At 31.7% G+C, this 17682-nt stretch overlaps 1 protein-coding gene across 7 annotated transcripts in view; it reads left to right on the forward strand.

Moving 5' to 3' along the window:
• The window catches only part of LOC123708795 (apoptosis-stimulating of p53 protein 1), a 175796-nt gene that overhangs the window by 141239 nt on the left and 16875 nt on the right, over positions 1-17682 (forward strand). For all 7 annotated transcript variants that reach the window (XM_045659717.1, XM_045659741.1, XM_045659732.1 and 4 more), the window contains 2 exons: positions 8719-8865; positions 10854-10980. In XM_045659717.1, coding sequence (XP_045515673.1) covers positions 8719-8865; positions 10854-10980 — 274 coding nt within the window. The remainder of the gene's footprint in view (positions 1-8718; positions 8866-10853; positions 10981-17682) is intronic.

Raw genomic sequence — 17682 nt, forward strand, 5'->3', positions numbered from 1 at the left:
CGCTTTTAATCTATTGGAAACGCTTATTCTGGTTCTTCTTTAGTCAAATCAGTCGTCGTCCGATTGTTTTAAAATTTTAATAATAATAAATTAAATTGTACGATTATTATCTGTATTGTTGATTAAATCACGATATCGTCAGTGTAAATACGAGATTTTTTTAAAGTCTAATGATATATATATATATATATTAAATAAAAAATCTTACACGTTACGAGAAACAGAAAATGTAATGATAATTTCCAGAAAGTTCTGTCCTATTTCTATGCTAGAAATATATTTATAAAACCCAGATGGTATAAAGCTAGGAAAAACGTCTTTTTAGCCGGGCGACTGTAAATTGCATAGACGCTTTGCTAATGAGACTCCATTAAAAAATACATTTCTCGTAATACACGTAACAGAGTTTAATCAAATTTCGAGGAGGAAATTTAATTTCTTAATGAGTCATTTCTTGTTTAATGTCAACGTTGTTTAGAATAATGTTGTTTTACAGTACCCGAGTTGTCTCAGTGAAATACTTTTGATAACAGTTTATGGGAATTTACACAGGATTACATTTTCAAATATCTTACTTAATTGTTTCCGTATGTACTCTGACGTTGACCACGATTGTTGAAAAACACTAGAAATGTCTATTCATGTTAATACTATAACGAAAACGTGATTGGGTACCATCACCGCAGTTTCCTTTAAACGTTGCTCACGGACGCAGATTTAGCACAGCAGAAAGTAGAATAGATATTAAGCTCCGCAAATATGATTGTTAGTTGATTTTTTATTGTTATGTGTAATGTATATAGCCCTATAATAATTACTCAATAAGAGTAGAAAAAAAGTGCCAACATTTATATCATTAGTATAAATTATTATACAATAGGAACTTTGATGATTGATTCTTTCAGATAATAATAATGTAAACTGAAATAATACTGTGGTATAAAGCAATTAAATACAATACGAAAATGTAAATTTGCGTATGCACAGCTTACCGTAGCGAAAATTAATTGATAAACTTTGCTTCCCGACACGATTTATAAATATTCATTAGGTTTTATGTAACTTGTAAATATTATTTTGGCAAATTGGACACATGTGCCTAACACCACCGTTTTACCTTTATAATTAATGTACTATCCAGTCAGTTTTTAGATAGATAGACTTACGTTAACCAACATAAAAGGTAAATTGCAAATAAAAATAGTTTGAAAAACTATTTTACAGCAATACAGCTATGGTTATATTCATACAGACCACAGTGGTTTTCTAATATAACATTACGATTTTATTGTACTATTCTGTAATTTTTTTTTAATTAAATATATTTTAATATATGTACAAATCTATTAAATAAAGTACAACGTTCGTGTTAAATCTCTTAAGAAGTTTTAGTTAGAATCACTTATGTATTTCACACTCATTAAGACGTATACCTCAATCATCGGTACATAGACAGAGGCGAACGATACCCTCCTACAAGCGACGACATTTCTGGAATAAATTAATTTTTATTCGATTTTGCAATGTAAATTATTCGGTCAATTAAAACAGCAAGAGGAAAAAAGAAATTTTCCTGGAAATTAAATCTCATTTCCGTTAAAAATTTCGTGGGTAATTTTAATTTTAAATTAGTGACATTTATTTTTACCTCGTTGCTCATATTTATAACACACTTGTACTCGTATACATGAACTGATAATATATATACATCACTCTAAAATATTTTAATAACACTTTTTCGTTATTTGTTGAATTTAATTGTTTTATTTATAGTATCCAAAATATTTTACGAAGATATTCGTTCATTCCCTTGTACAATTCGAACACACGATATTAGGGCCTATATAAACTTATGAATCACAATAACTTTATTTATATTTTCGGTTTACTTCTATTCTTAAAAGGCCAGGGCCTCTGTAACTTCTAATAGCGCTCCGAACTCCAATAATGAGGTTTTGTTTTGTGCGATCTCAAGGTAGAGACATCAAAGCTACGGATATTGAGAGAACTACATCGAACTTGCAAACAAAAACGTCACTTTCGCAAATAAACGGTAAGGACCTAAAAGCAACGAGCTATGTCTTTTAAGAAGCTTCCTGCCCCTTGTTGTTCATAAAAAGACGAAGAATGTGATCGTGGCATTACAACTACTAAAAAGTGCAGTGTTTTCAATAGTATCACTATTATAATGCCACGCTCACACGGTCCTTTTATTCATAAGGGTCGTTTTACATGCCTCGTTAGCCTCTCGAAGTCGGAATGGCGTTAATTACATTGGTAATTACCCTTTTTATACCTCCAACGGCAGTCCGTTTCATTACATTTCTCATTCCCTATATTTGATATGAGAAAGTCTGGCGAAACTTCGATGGGAAATCTTCAAAAAGGTATGTTCTGAATGACTATATTCGCATATGCATCTCAAATGCAGGTTGTGTATACATGTCTGATACATTTATCACTTTTATTTTTGAAAAATCTCTATGTGGTTACGGGTGTAGGAACTTTTCAGAAATCTTAGAGATACTGATGAAAATCGCGCCAAAATCCATTTTGAGTGTATCACGTACAGAATCTCACACGGCTCTGAAACTCCAGCACACCAGTTCAACATAGTATAGTCAACTAGGCGTTCCTTAAAAGCGTAAAGAGTTAGTTGATTAAGAGTTTATTATTATTCCATCTCATACAGTTTATTTGAAATAACATTCTTAGTACATAACAGTTCAGTTCCGAATTAAACTGTGAGCGCAAGTTTCGCTTAAAGCGAGCAATTAATTTGAGAGGTCGTTCCTTTGAGCACACCTTGCATCAGGGAAAACGCTTAGTAATTTATGAACTGCACAAATACGTGAACTTAGTTCTTCCTGCCACGAGGTTCAAACGTGCAAACAGGTAGCGTATAAGAGAAATCTTAAGACTTAGGCAAGCATTACCTGTGCTTAAATAAATTAAAAAATCTTATTACGAGAAGTTATGGAACCTAACATTACTTAAGTAACATATATATTAGTAAATAGCTAAAAGCGTAAACAAAATGTTTACATTTCATCATCATCGCACACTTGAAGCTAATGTGAGCTCTTTTGTTTTTACCACATTCATAATTTGTAACTTAATAATATCGTTTCCGATAATATACAAAACTTACAGTTATTAGATGTAGATTTAGGAAGTCTTCAATAAGTCAAGTTAGTATCTTAGTCATAAGCAGTTGTTTTATAATTAATGCCAGTTAACGTAGCTTCAACCAGAACATCCATACAAGAAACGCCATCGACCTTAACTAGCGCCATTGAATATCATAAAATGTATATTTACATTATATTTAGACACCTAGATTATGTCCGAACTATATTATAGAAAAAAATACGATAATATATGTGTTAAACACTATATATATAATATACGTAGTCAAAACTATCAAATTTCCGAATGACGTCCTAGAATTTACATACAATGTTACATCCAAAGTTGCAAATGTCTACGTCATCGTGTAGAACTTATTTAATAGCTACGAATTCGTAAGTTTCCATTATTCACATGTAAGCAGTAGTAAGCCGAATTGTTGAATAACCTACGTTTTAGTCAAAGTAGGTGTTTAACAGCCCGTAAGGGAGTCTAGTGGTGCGTGTCGCTATAATGAGTGACCTTTACAGTCTAGGATTTAGGCCGAATACCTAAGTAGCGTGAATATTTTATCAGTCGTTTGCAGACCTTGGCCTGAACGAGACCAGGCTCTTGAATGGTCTAGTTTTGAAAGAGGTTAAAGTGTAAACGATATTTTACATTATTCGTTCGAACACTGAACTGGCTTCAAAATGCCATTTTATATGAATTAATAATATTATATCAACAAATTTTAAAAATATGGGACACGTACACAAACTTGTAACCGCTATTCATGTGTATCCATAATAAATTTATTTCTAAAAAAATAAATAACCGAGCTAAAACTGAAATAAAGAGTAATAACAATATTTTTTGGAGGGCAAGATGCCAACACATGATTCTTTAGACAAGCCTTGTTCTTCCACGACAAATTTAATTATGTTATTATTTAATATATAAAATATATTACGATCTTCATACCCCACAGTTCAAGGTAATCAATTAGTGGAGATATATCAAATTGTATTTTTTACTAAACTAAACTTATTAGAATACACCATGAACGAGCCTAATGGATCTCCTGACACCATACATAGCATATCGTCAAATTGAACCGTTGCAGGACCTTACATTAGTTTCGTATCGCCTGCATTATTTTCTCGTTAACCTAATTCTCTTTTCGTCGAAATAAGCTTTCCGTAAACTTTACGTCTATAGTGGACCTTGAACATTTTCGCCACACATTTAACGTAAAATTGTGAACAACATTACCGTACAATATTTATAGCAGGTAAGTGTCGCTACTACTACTATCGCTCCTAGCGCTAAACCGGGAAATATTCTATTTATTTAAATAAAATTTATTTCACGCAAAATTATTACATTGCCAGTCTCGCTAATTACGATTGCTGAAAGGCTCTCGAAACGTCGGGGTAAATTAATGCAATACTTTGTATTTATATAATAAAAACTTTCTTAAAAATGTTTAGTAATCGCGTAAACCAAGGACAATGTTTGTCTGCTTATTCGTAACTTCACCGACACAAAACCACTATATATTTTTGTTGCTAATTTAAAAAAAACTAACTGAAGCTTTCTATACTGTCATAAGATATTTAGTCCAGTACAAATATTTAAGAAAATGCTTTAGATTCAGTATATACATAAACATACGCTCGTAGCAAGAATTTTTTTCTATTAGCTGCTTGTCTATATAATGTAGGTTTAATTAAAATATTGAAACACGGAAAAAACTGTTTACAATTCTGCTTTGTAAATTCATATTTATACTATACAGCTGCATAGAATGTTATAGAACTAGCATAAAAGAAGAACCTTTCATATGTTGTTATTATTTTCTTTACTATTTTCATAAAATAATCGGGCTTGTATATAAAATATTCCATTTGCAATATATCAGAGCTGCTATCAACAAGTGTCAAGGTTCACATAAATTTCGATAGGCGTGCGGTTTTGGTGAAAACGGAAGGAAGTCAACGAATCTATTTAGAAGTCGGCACGTCACATTTTATTGAATTTTCCTTAAGATAAGTCAAACTTCAATTGTTTTTTTTAAATTTTTAAATGTGTTTTGTAATGGTGTTTTTCAAAACCTTACGCAGGAAAAAACGTGTACACTTTGTATTTTCTCGAATATAGCATAATACAGTCCTAATGCTTATTACGAAAAAGATTACAAAACCGTGCATTAAAATATAAGCTGCTCAGCTGTCAAAACATTTTTATTCTCAGAAATTTTTACACAGTTTATACTTTTTAGCTTGGAATGGAATTATAAAATAAATTTAACCAGACAACCCATTTCAGCTGAAATGTACGGCTGCTGTATACTGGTGATACTCTACCAAATTGAATGTCGCGTGTCTTGTTTCAAAGAGATCGTCGATAATATGACACGCGAATTGCGTGGGATGTAAACGGAAATTTGTTTTCGATCGTACTTTACGTTCATGCTTTAATACGTATTAAAATACTTGCTAATATTAATTATAGAAATATTATTTTTGGGGCAAAATCTTAAAGGCAAGGTCATATCTTAGAACCAAGCTCAGAACATTCGAAACGTTATACCAAAGTATGAAGTTATTAACTTCGTAATAAAACTAAAAGTGTTGCTTTAATCTCACATCGACTATTAAGAAGACGTGTAAATGATTGTTTTTTGTTTTAAATCCTTTAGTTTAAGAAGCTAATTAAAAAAATGATTTGACAATTGAAATGCCCCAGAAATTATTATTACGTTTATAAATGAAAAGCTAGTAAGAGCCATCTAAAATCATCTTACAATGCGTAATCCGTGAATAGTGGACATAAGCCAACCGCAGGCAACCCGCCTGCTATCGGCAGAGACACTCATATACCGAGCTTTGTAGAATAACGAACCAAAACGGGAATTCACGTGACTTATTTCGTACCCTTTCATCATAATCATATCCGGTTTTTAATAAGCTTACGGGGTTTTTTTCCAGAAGCTTATTAGTGTCTTATGATATTTGACATTTTCTCCGGTAAAGTAAAGATTTCGCCGTTCGAGGGTAATTTATATACAGTAATAGGTTACTGTATGTCTATTACCCTGTTAATAATTTACTTCGTAACTACTTAAAACTAAAAAAAATACATATTTTTTAGTTCTACGGTTATTACAGTGACACAGTTAATTAAAGACAAAACGTCAACGTCGTAGTCGTGTATGAGGTTTATGGTATGGTTACTTACGCCTAAAAAGCATTTTATTGGTTTAAAAAAAATCAATGGCGCTACAACCTTTTTAGATCTGGGCCTCAGATTTCTGTATCTGTTTCATGATAATTTGTTAATCGAATAGGCAAGTAGGTGATCAGCCTTCTGTGCCTGAGGCACGCCGTCGACAGTTTGGGTCTAAGGCAAGCCGGATTCCTCACGATGTTTTTCTTCGCCGTTCGAGCTAATGTTAAATGTGCACATAGAAAGAAAATCCATTGGTGCACAGCTGGGGATCGAACCAACGACCTCAGGGATGAGAGTCGCACGCCAAAGTCATTTAATTTTTTAAATCTTTCCGTTCCTTAAGTATTAGAATTTACCTTTTACCTTACATCACCGAATTGCATTAACTATATCGAACACTATAAACATCTGTTTTGGTCGAGACGCACTCTCCCATATTTATGAAAACTTACATAAAGGTGCTATCGCAAAGGAATGATTTACTACAAAATTATGGATATAAGCCGACCTTACCGTCTCATGTATAAGTTCGGATAAATAGTAAGGGACGCGTCTGAACAAGGGATCAAGTGGAAATGTTAGTGCTTTGGACTGACGGTTACAAGATAATTTCTTCCTTTCTTTCGTAGTCTTTAACTGCTGCTTCTACCTTCCGAAACGTCTCGAATTTCCTTATTAATTTTCGTATTTTGTAAATATATTATTTTCTTGTGATAGGTACATAGTGGTATAATATTTCCGAAGGCCGTTTGGATCCTTCTTCATGGATCTCAACTTGCTACGGTCCTGACGTACCTTTCTCGCTTTATCCACTTTCATGACATTCACTATGCATGCTCGTCGGTTATGAGTAAATTTAAATTTGTCCCTTCTCTAGTGCGTCCTGGATTTGGTCCATATACTTATCGTAGCCAACCAGACTTCACCAGCCACGATTGCCTCTTAAAATATGTCAACCTTAAATCGGTTAAAAATGCTAAACATTCATATTAGAATATGCAAAATAACATACAAAGCGTTTCAGTCTCATAATTTTTTTAAGATCCTTACGATTTACGACAAAAGAATTTAATAAAATGTGATGCATATTCAGAGTTACACTGTTTGGAGTAAGTACTCAAAAACAAATACACACGCTAGTATTATATTAAAAAAGAGGTTAAAAGTTTTGAATTAAAAGGTCCAACTTCGGCTTTAGAATCATAAAACAAAACTGTTTACTAGTACAAATTGGTCTTAATAGCGTTCAGCGGTCTTAAAAACATCAACACAATTCTTTCAGCTTTTGTGTTAATACATTACTATGTCAAGTAAAACTTTCATAATTATAACTGTGTTAAAAATTAATGAATTCATTCAGAAAAAAATCTTTAGCAATACATATTTTCTGAATATTTAGTGAAAGCACTGATGCTGCCACATAGACAATATTGTAGTGATCAATAATGTTTTGTAAGTGATTATACTAATTTTTTTTTTTTTATAATTCCATAAACCTAATTTTATCTGGCTGGTCATACTCGAATTCGCGTATACGGTGATATTAGTTATTTCGACTCTGTATTTGCGTGTTGTTGTCCCCACGAGAATGTAAGTGCGTGCTCCTATCTCAGAATGCATCCAGCTGATAGAGGACAAATCTTTGTTTTTAATTTATTTTATTATTATTATTTACTTAAGATTTACGCCCTTGATTTGTGTACTGGCAGTAAATGTAAAATTACAAGCATTTAATGTTTTTTTTTTGACATGGTAAATGATTTTTATTTTTGACTATATTTAAGAATTATGGGAAAGTGAGCTTGCTAAGAGTAAAGATGAAGAAGGTGTTTCTTTTTCTTGTATATAAAATAGAATTCTGTTTTTGATGTCGATAAGTGTACATTATGTTACCTATGCGAATAAATCATTTTGAATTGAATTGTTAATATTGGTATTTCGCTTTGTTTAGGTCTATTGGTTTTGAACGTCTATTTCTAAGGTAAAATTGACGCAAAATTGATTTTATGTCAACAGCATTGATTCAGAATATATTGCGTAGGTACAAAAAAAGGATTTCGTTTTAAACTTTGTCAAGTTTCAAATTAAAAAGATTTCCTTTCAACTTTATCTCAATTTTAAACTTATGCCCGACCGTGTTCATTTGCTTGAATTTATTTAACAGAAGAAAAGTTGAAAACTATTATTTTCTTTTCGAGTTCTCTTAATATTCTTATTCAGTCTATCTAAAATTGACAAGAGGGGAAATATGAGTAAGCAACGAGCTTATGAGTTTCGTATACATACTTATATTTAAACTAAAATGTATATTCAATATAACTGTATCATTAGAATATCTTTAAGACTATAAAGCCATAACTTTTTTCTTTTTTTCAGTTAGGGGAAGGGGTGGAGCTGACACTGGGTGAGCTGCGCGCAATGGCACTACGCCAGCAGCAACAGATCGACACACAACACCAACTTCTGTGTGCCAAAGAGCAGAGGCTGAGGTACCTGAAGCAGCAAGAGGCGCGACAGCATCAGGTATTTTTATGAAAAAGACGTTCCCTAGTTTCTGCTCCGGATTTATTGACATTTCCCTAATTAGCGAAGTAGGTGATAAACGTAGGTCACAGCGGTGAATGTAATATTAAAATATAAATGAGGTGGTTGCTTATATGTATATATATATGATTTAGTTAACATTAATAAATTACTTAATATAAACTTAAACATATGGAATGTTTGTTTTGTCTAAAGTACTGATTTTTCTTTTAATCAAGCAAATTGGATACCTGCTTTGTCTGATTGCAACGCCAATAAAAGGTGTATTTTTCTCAACCCTATGTTGGTTTAACCAAGTTTTTGGGAAAAGGCTTGATCAGTTTATGAATAGACCTGATATGAGGCTATATTTGTGTGTGTGTGAATTATCAGTGTTTGGCGACTACATATAAATTAGAATTGATTGACAATGTGTTTTCTAGGAAAACGAAACTCAATATTTTTTTAATATTTTAATTATTAACACAGCACATATTTAATTAATTATCTTTAAGTTTATATGGCGGATTAATTATTGTATTAAAACGAGAACCTATATCCCTTAATACCCCTGCTGGCATCTCTAGGGATACGATAAATGAATATGAGATATTGGATCTGCTTTTAATAAACACAACGGAAAATGTAATTTCTCATTCTTTCATAATGAAAGATATCAGAATCTTTTAAATAACGAACATCGACATAATCTTATACAAATCGGACTCGGCTGAATGAATTTTCAATATTCTTTAAATTGTAAGTGTTTCAATATATTCATCAGTAATTTTTTCTTTGAATTTGTATGTATTAATTTAAATTCCATTGACTTAAAAACGTTATAACTATCTGAGACCCATTTGTATAACTTTGAGCACAATCAACGCACATGGCGTATAACGTAGATCATTGGTTGTATTCCTGGCCAAATAATAATTGTTTTGGTTTATTAGGCACGGAATGCGGATTATTAGGCCTTATGAAAAATATCAATGTAACGAGTAAAATACATTTTACACGCTTCATAATCCAATTCATTTTAAGTATGCTTTATGATCTCATTTCCTTAATTAAAAATGCAATTCCTTTCTGAATAATTACAGACGCCTTCAGCTGAACAGCAGATGTGCCCATCAGATTATTACTAGCTTTTATCTTATTTAACATATTAAAACGCTGTATTTAGTCTTCCTTTACTTTAATAATATAACTTATCAAAATTTAGCACTCGAAGGCTACTTATAGCTCTCATTCACTAAAATTAGAATGTTAATTTCAGCAAAATCAAGGAAACTGTATAAAAACGAATAAATAAAGATACAATTTGCGTATCTTAATTCGTTAATTCGATGTCGGAATTTGGAGTTTAGCGATAAAGTGAAAATAATTTAGAATCCGGACTTAATAAATCTCAAAGCCAAGCCCTACCCTAATGGGATATTTATCGTAATACTTTTAGGCAATAAATCTTCACTAATATTATAAATACAAAATATTACACCAACACATTTGCCTTTTCTTGTTTCTGCCTTACCCATAAAAAACTTATTATTAGTCTATTGTACGTTAATACACTAGGAAGCGTTGCCTTAAATATGTTATAGTAGTGTTCATTGCAATTTTTTACTCGTGAATATAAAAGATGATTTGGTAATAGTATAATTATACATTATATATAATTATCACGTATAGTTTCACAATATAATAATCTATAATTAAATCTTTTGTAGATTTGTAGATAGTAATTCTAAAAAATTTCTTTACATTCGCTTATTACATGTCACATTGAAATTTGTGGTAAAATTTAGCATTTACGTTTGACATTAAATTAATATAGATTTATCTCCTTTGTGGTATACTTTTTGCCTGACTGCCTAATTGTTTATTTTATGTGTATGTAAAAAAATAAAGGCCTTGAAAGGACCTATATTTAGGCCTTATATTTTAATTAAAAAACAGCATTTCTATTGAACTTATATTATTTACAGGTAGCCGTAGAGGGTGAGCGGTTACGACGGCTACGCGAGCGCGTTGAGGCTCAAGAGCAAAAGCTACGGCGACTACGAGCGCTACGAGGCCAACTTGATAGAAATAAACAAACTAATATTGCATTAAGTGAGTACAAATCCTTATTGTTAAGCACATTATCTGCCAGACAAAAACTCGGGTCTTTCAACAAAAGAGCGTACCATATCTTAAAAGGCCTGTAACGCATTTGCGAGCCATTTGGTACTGTATGTGAATGAGCGGCGGCATTATTTTACATCTGTCCGTATGCTTCTGTTCTATAAAAAAAATTAAATTGTTCGTATTCATATTTGATTCTTTAGATCTTTACTCATAAAGATCATTTGTGACTGGGTCTTAGACTCATCTAAGACCCAGTCACAAAGATGCGCAGTAGTGTCAATTTTTTTATAAACTGTCTAAATATCTCTACAGAAATGTTAGAGCCTTTATAGTTTTTAATAATCTCTTCTGCTGGATTTATTTTATGTAGTAGGAGGCAAACGGGCAGGAGGCTTACCTGATGATAACTGATTCTGCACCCTAAGACACTCACATTGCCTGAAGCAAGTGCTTTGCCGGCCTTTTATTAATACCTCTAAAATATCAGAAATCATATTTATATATTTTCCAAATTGTATAGATATAACATAATATGCATAATTAAATAATGTTCCCGCAATAATTGTAATTGCATTGGTCGCTTATCGCTTTAATTGCAGAATTTAATATGTAGTCACATTACACAGCAATTTGGTACAAATTGATGTGTTTTGTTATAAACATTATAGTAATTACGAATTAGGTATTATTTGCTCTTCGTTTCGGCTCGTTAATAATGCGATATAATTGGGGATGTAAAAATTCTATCATGGCTTTGACAACATGTTTGTATTTAACTTTGCATTACATTAGCTTAATTTTATTATGCATTACGGTTACTATCTACTGCATTAAATTTCATATATATAACATAATCTTTCTAATTATAGATCATTAACAGCGTAATAAGCGTAAAGGTTGGCGGGAAATTATTTTTCTCATCACATATAATACATACGCTTGAGTAACCAAACCAAACGCTATCTATTTATTTAAATCGCATACCTAATCAAAGAGAAAAAAAGCTTAGAGCAACTATTATTGTGTAAATATATATTCATAAGACTAATCAGAAAAACAGTATCGGCAGTAAGAAGAACATTTGGGATTATTAAAACCCTGTCAGCATTATCGTTAGCTAGATGATATGACTATATTTAACTAAACCACCGTCCTCTTGGGGGTTAAGCCATTAATTCACAGATTAACTCGCCCAACTATTAACTACTGTTTAAACTCATACTTAACGTTTAAGCGTGATAAACTCTGCAACTAAAGTTATCAAATTGAAGTTAATTGTTAATGTTGAAGTTATTACTTATTCATAACTGAACGATCGCACTGAAAGCTTTACACAGTTATTTAATACATTTATTTTTATTTATTCTATTTTGCTTCTATTCATACTAAATGTGGAAGATTGATTATATAATTTATGTTTATAGTAAGTTTATTAAATTACGACCGTTTAGTGTTTTGAACACTTGCTCTTTACAGTGCTAAAATAAGATTAGAACTGAACACGAACTGATCGTGAATGGACGTTATTTTCGTTAATTATATATTAAACGTCCTAATTATATGTAAATGTAATATAAGAAATATATATAAATCATTTATTGTATTCTGTAAACTTATTCACTAATGCTAATATTTATCCCTCTCAAATTGAATTTTCTCTGTATGTCAAGTGACAGATCAGTACTTTGGTAAAAAAGCTAATAAGGTTGCCTTAGTTTTTATGAATAACGGGGAATAAAAGTACTTAGTAATTATTAGATATACCAGCAAAAGTGAAGCGTATGCCTAACACTCAGGAGTCAGCAGAGAGGATGTTTTTCTTAAATTAAATCCATTTTGGCTTGAAAAACATGATTAAGGTTATCTTTATATAATGTAAAGTACGTCTATATTTACCTAATGTGCTTAGGACAATAGTGTAAAGTATGTGTATGTAATGTATACTTTATTTTAGACTTTTACCCATAATGTTTATTTACTTTAAATAACATCCTTTACATTGTGTTTTTTTTATATTATAAGTATTATATTATATACATAAGTAGTTTTAAGAGATATATAGAAGCGCGTCATATTTTCAAAACCTCACTGAGGGTTTTGGCTCCACTGGAGTGTTATAAATACGCATAAATTACGACCTTGAACTACCATTTGTATTAAATTATTGAATGAATAGGCGTTGCCAATGGCTTCAATATGACGATCAATATTTTGTTACCACGATAGTTAACTACTTACATAACATTAATGGAGATATGTATAAGTATATGTAGGTACATATACTTGTACAGATAGGTATCTGAATTATACATATTACACATTTCAATTATACATTCACGACTTCTGAGCACAGATCAATTATATGGAGATGTTGGGTTTGATTTCCGTCAAAATAGTAACCTTAGTTAACAGGTAGACTAACCATCTACGGGTTTAAAAAAAATAAGTACCGCGAGTCTTCTGGCAAAAAAGAAACAAATCCAACAAAACCTTGCGTAAAAGTTGTTATGACTCCTGGAAATTATTATCTAGGTACGTAAAAATGTTCAGAGTTCATTCCGAGAGCCTCATAAAGAACACCTGGCAGTGTCGTCACAATTGATCGATATACCTTATTTACGAAGGCCCAAATTAAAGAAACTTAATTAACTTTCCCCGGATGAAATAAAGAATTTTATTAGTGTATTCAACGTAGGTACAAGTGTGACGTAATTCTAAAAATCTATTTACTAATGCTATATATCTTAAAAATAAAACATCTAAATAAAATTATTATTTACTGCGACTACGACTTAATTAACTAGTGTGACCAGATTTATATCTGAACTTAACGTACATACTTTTTTCATAGAGCATTGGGAACCGCTTGGGTTTGTAAGTATCTAGCTTACTAGCGCCACATGATTGTGCCTATAATAATAATAATTCAAATTTATTTATTACAGAAATTGGTTATGACATATTCATCTATCGTTAGTCCCCAAAGCCCCTGTGTTGTGGGTGATAACAATTATTACGTTGTACATGATAAAAGTAAAAGTAGTTATAATAAGTAGGTGTGAATGTTTGATTATGTGAATGGATATGTCTGCGTTTGTATATGAGAGTGTAGCTGAAAGTTGCGAGAGACTTTCGTGCTTCTCAGAGCCTTGCCAAAATACGTAGTAAGGCCTCTGTAGACACATTAACATACAAGTTGTTATCTAATCTGCCATTGATTATTTCCTATAAATATTAGAAACTCTACTAATCTATTATGCACATCTATTATCGTAGATATAAAATCATATTCCTTTTATGTGATGAGTTCAAAGATAATATTAAACGCAGACGAAAACGATTTACCGAAGTTATAACGAGTGCAGTTTCCAATTGACTTTCAAGTTCGTATTGGTTATCAGCTATCACTTTCATATCCCAGTTGCCCAGAGTTTCATCCCAATTAATATCTAGACCATTCTGAGCGTCTGTCTATGACACTTGAACTGTTCATATCTCCTATAGACTGGTTTTTGAATACTTGGTATCAATTTTAGATATTGCATATGAATCTTAGTAGAATTAGCGTAAAAGATTTATAATTATGATCTTGTGGAGATTCCTAATTTTCTATTGTATTTTCATAAATAGATATTCCAGATTAATTAACACATTTAGCGTTAATTTACCAGAAATAATTAAAATTACGTATTTGTTTAATAACTATGAAATAAATGATGTTATTGTATAGTTTGAACTAACTCTAAAATAGGTACCTAGGTAATACTGAAAATGAAAAATGGCTTAATGTAGAAAGTTGCCAATACTTTTCTTGTTTTTCGAAGTAATTTCCGTTCCTCTTTACACATCGTCAATGTATAAAGGTGTTTCTTGTCGTCGGTTAAAGTATGGGGAATCCATCTGGTACAAAGCTTACTGACGCCTAAATGTCCGTGTAATATTTTTTGAACTTGACTCATACCAATGCCTAGGCTTGCCCGTATCTGCTGATAGGTCACTCTTACCTTCCTCTATCATGCATCGCACAGCACTGATGTTATCTTCAGTAGTCGCTGTTAAAGGACGTCCCTCACGCGGATCATCATTGAGATTGCTACGTCCACGCTTAAAATTGTTAAACCAATTGTAAATAGTGGCACGAGATGGGGCTTCATTAAGAAATGCTAATTGCAGCCTATCATATATCGCGCTTTGTTGTTGAGTAAGCCCACAACGCAAGTCATCATAAATCATTGATCGAAAATTTTCTCGCCTTATGTTCATTTTCACGTGGAACAAGTTTTTAGATTTGCCGCCAATAGACAAAAACAAATGACAAATGAATGCAATATACTGAATTAGGTTACTAAAGAGTTCTAAAATTGAAATTAAAAAAAAGTGTTCATTGGCAATGTTTCTAACTGGCCAGTTCTAAACATTTTCAGTGTTACCCACGTAAAACTTAAACGCATGTTATTATCGTAAAATGTATTTTCTTCAGATGTTTAAAATAAATATCGAAATTGTAACCAATACTACTAATACGAGACTTCGGAAAAAAGAAAGCGTTATTTCAATTACTAATCCACCTCCAGAATACCGTGATTTTACCTGCAGCTACAATCTAAACCACGCTAATGATTCATATGTTAAGATTCGATTATCAATTACTCCAATAATTGAACTCGAACGAGTGGCGAATTGAAAAACGAGTCATTGCAAAACAATTCGATTGTTCGAGTGCTATGGGTCAAAAATCTCACGGCTGAATTTGATTTTTACACTCGAGGCGAAATTCATTTGATTTCGTTCGCCGGTATTGCGAATGCTTGTGATGTGGGTGAATAAAATAAAGCAAGAATAATTCACGTAGAACTGGTAATATTATTGTAATTGTCAGATCCGAAAACTAATGATTGGACAAAGCAACGTTTAAATATACACTAACACTAATAGTGTTTAGTACAGTAAAGTAAATACACATATAAAAGCGGTGCATCAGCCTTTAACCGATCTTATCTTTAGATGACACTGTGGATTTCTTAAATTTTTGGTTCTCGAACATGCTAGTCTCGCTTTACCGTACGAGCAAATGCTATTAACGCACACAGAAAGAATAATCTTTTAAATTTTTACCAAGACGCTGTCACTGCGTTTGACTTTAGTAACAATATAATAATTTAAATATATTTCTATGCGATGTTTTCATAGTTTACAATTCATGAAAACTAGCTGTGGGCTAGGATGCTAGGGTAAATTGTGGAATGTAAATATTTCCCTACCTTCTACCGTCTGCATGATTCATTTGGTCAAAGATTCATCAAGTTTAATCATTACATTATTATTTTAGCATATGTGATTATTACTACTATTACAGAACCTGTAGTACTGATATTAGTACTACAGGTTCAGTATTAGAACTAAAGATTATGCAATCATTTTGGAAATAAAATGTGTCAAGCGAGATATAGTAAGATAAATATTATATTGCTTCTGATTTAGTACAGACAAATATAGATTTGTCTAAATAGAACTGTGATATTGGCATTCTAATGTAAAGCGTACGGTTCACTCATCGGAAATTTCACGTATCTGTTTTGTAACAGGATTTATTGGGAATTCTACATGTTCAATATCTGATACTCTCAGGTTTTCAATAACGAAATACGAATTTTTTGTTCATGATTTAAAAATTAATTAAGTTTTAATTGCCATAGTGTTGAGCTTAATGAAAATTATCGGTTTCAAGGAAAACAATATATACAATAATTCAAGCAATCATATTGTTATACCTTTAAAGGCGTACGTTAAGAATGGTTGTACGTTTAATAACGTGAACGTAATAATTATACACAGTTATACTTCAAATGATAACGTGTAAAATGTGTATAATAAAGTACTCGTTCATTTGAAGGTTTGTTGGAGATTTGACACTCATCGTGTATTTTCAATCTCTTTTGATTACTTTAAATCTGGGAATACGTAGACAATTTGGTAAGGATTTTGAAGAGAATTCTCGAAATATCCAATTACTTAAAGAAAATCTCTGTTTCGAAAAAGATCCAGATAATAAACATAAAACTCGGATAGTTATTTTAGGATATCAAGTTGCATTATCTGGATTTCGTTGAAATGATCCAAGAAAATGTTATAAATGCATGCATTAATCTTAATAGTTAATAGTTTTAATTTTGTCATTTTTTAAAGAACAAAAGTAGCATTCTATAAATAAAATGTCGATTCCTTTTTTCGTAATCTTAAAAATTAAATATTTTTTATCTTAAAAACAAAAAGTATACAAGCCCTGTCCTGGGCAAAAGGCACACATGAGCCTACTGATTATACGCTATGTGCGGAGGTGTAACAAAAATACGAATCAAGGTGCTACATAGATGATATTGCGAATTTAGATTCATTAATTCTTAAAACTGAAGAACATTTGTCTCAGTTCTTAAATATTGATCAACTGATATAGATAAATCACAAAATTTCAGTCAATTCGTGTCCAACAGCAATATGACAGGAAAGAGCGTACCAGCCTTTAAATGACACGACACGGTCACGCTCAGTTCCACTCGGAAAATCAATGTTCTAGGTATTTTGTTATTCACATTGTGGAACCCAATATTTCTTTTTCTTCGTTTATAACTTTATAGCTTTCGTGTGCAATGTAGTTCTAATTTTATGAAACTTATTTAGTCAATAAAA

The sequence above is a fragment of the Pieris brassicae genome, chromosome 1, assembly GCF_905147105.1.
Source record: "Pieris brassicae chromosome 1, ilPieBrab1.1, whole genome shotgun sequence".
NCBI classification, from domain to species: Eukaryota; Metazoa; Arthropoda; class Insecta; order Lepidoptera; family Pieridae; genus Pieris; species Pieris brassicae.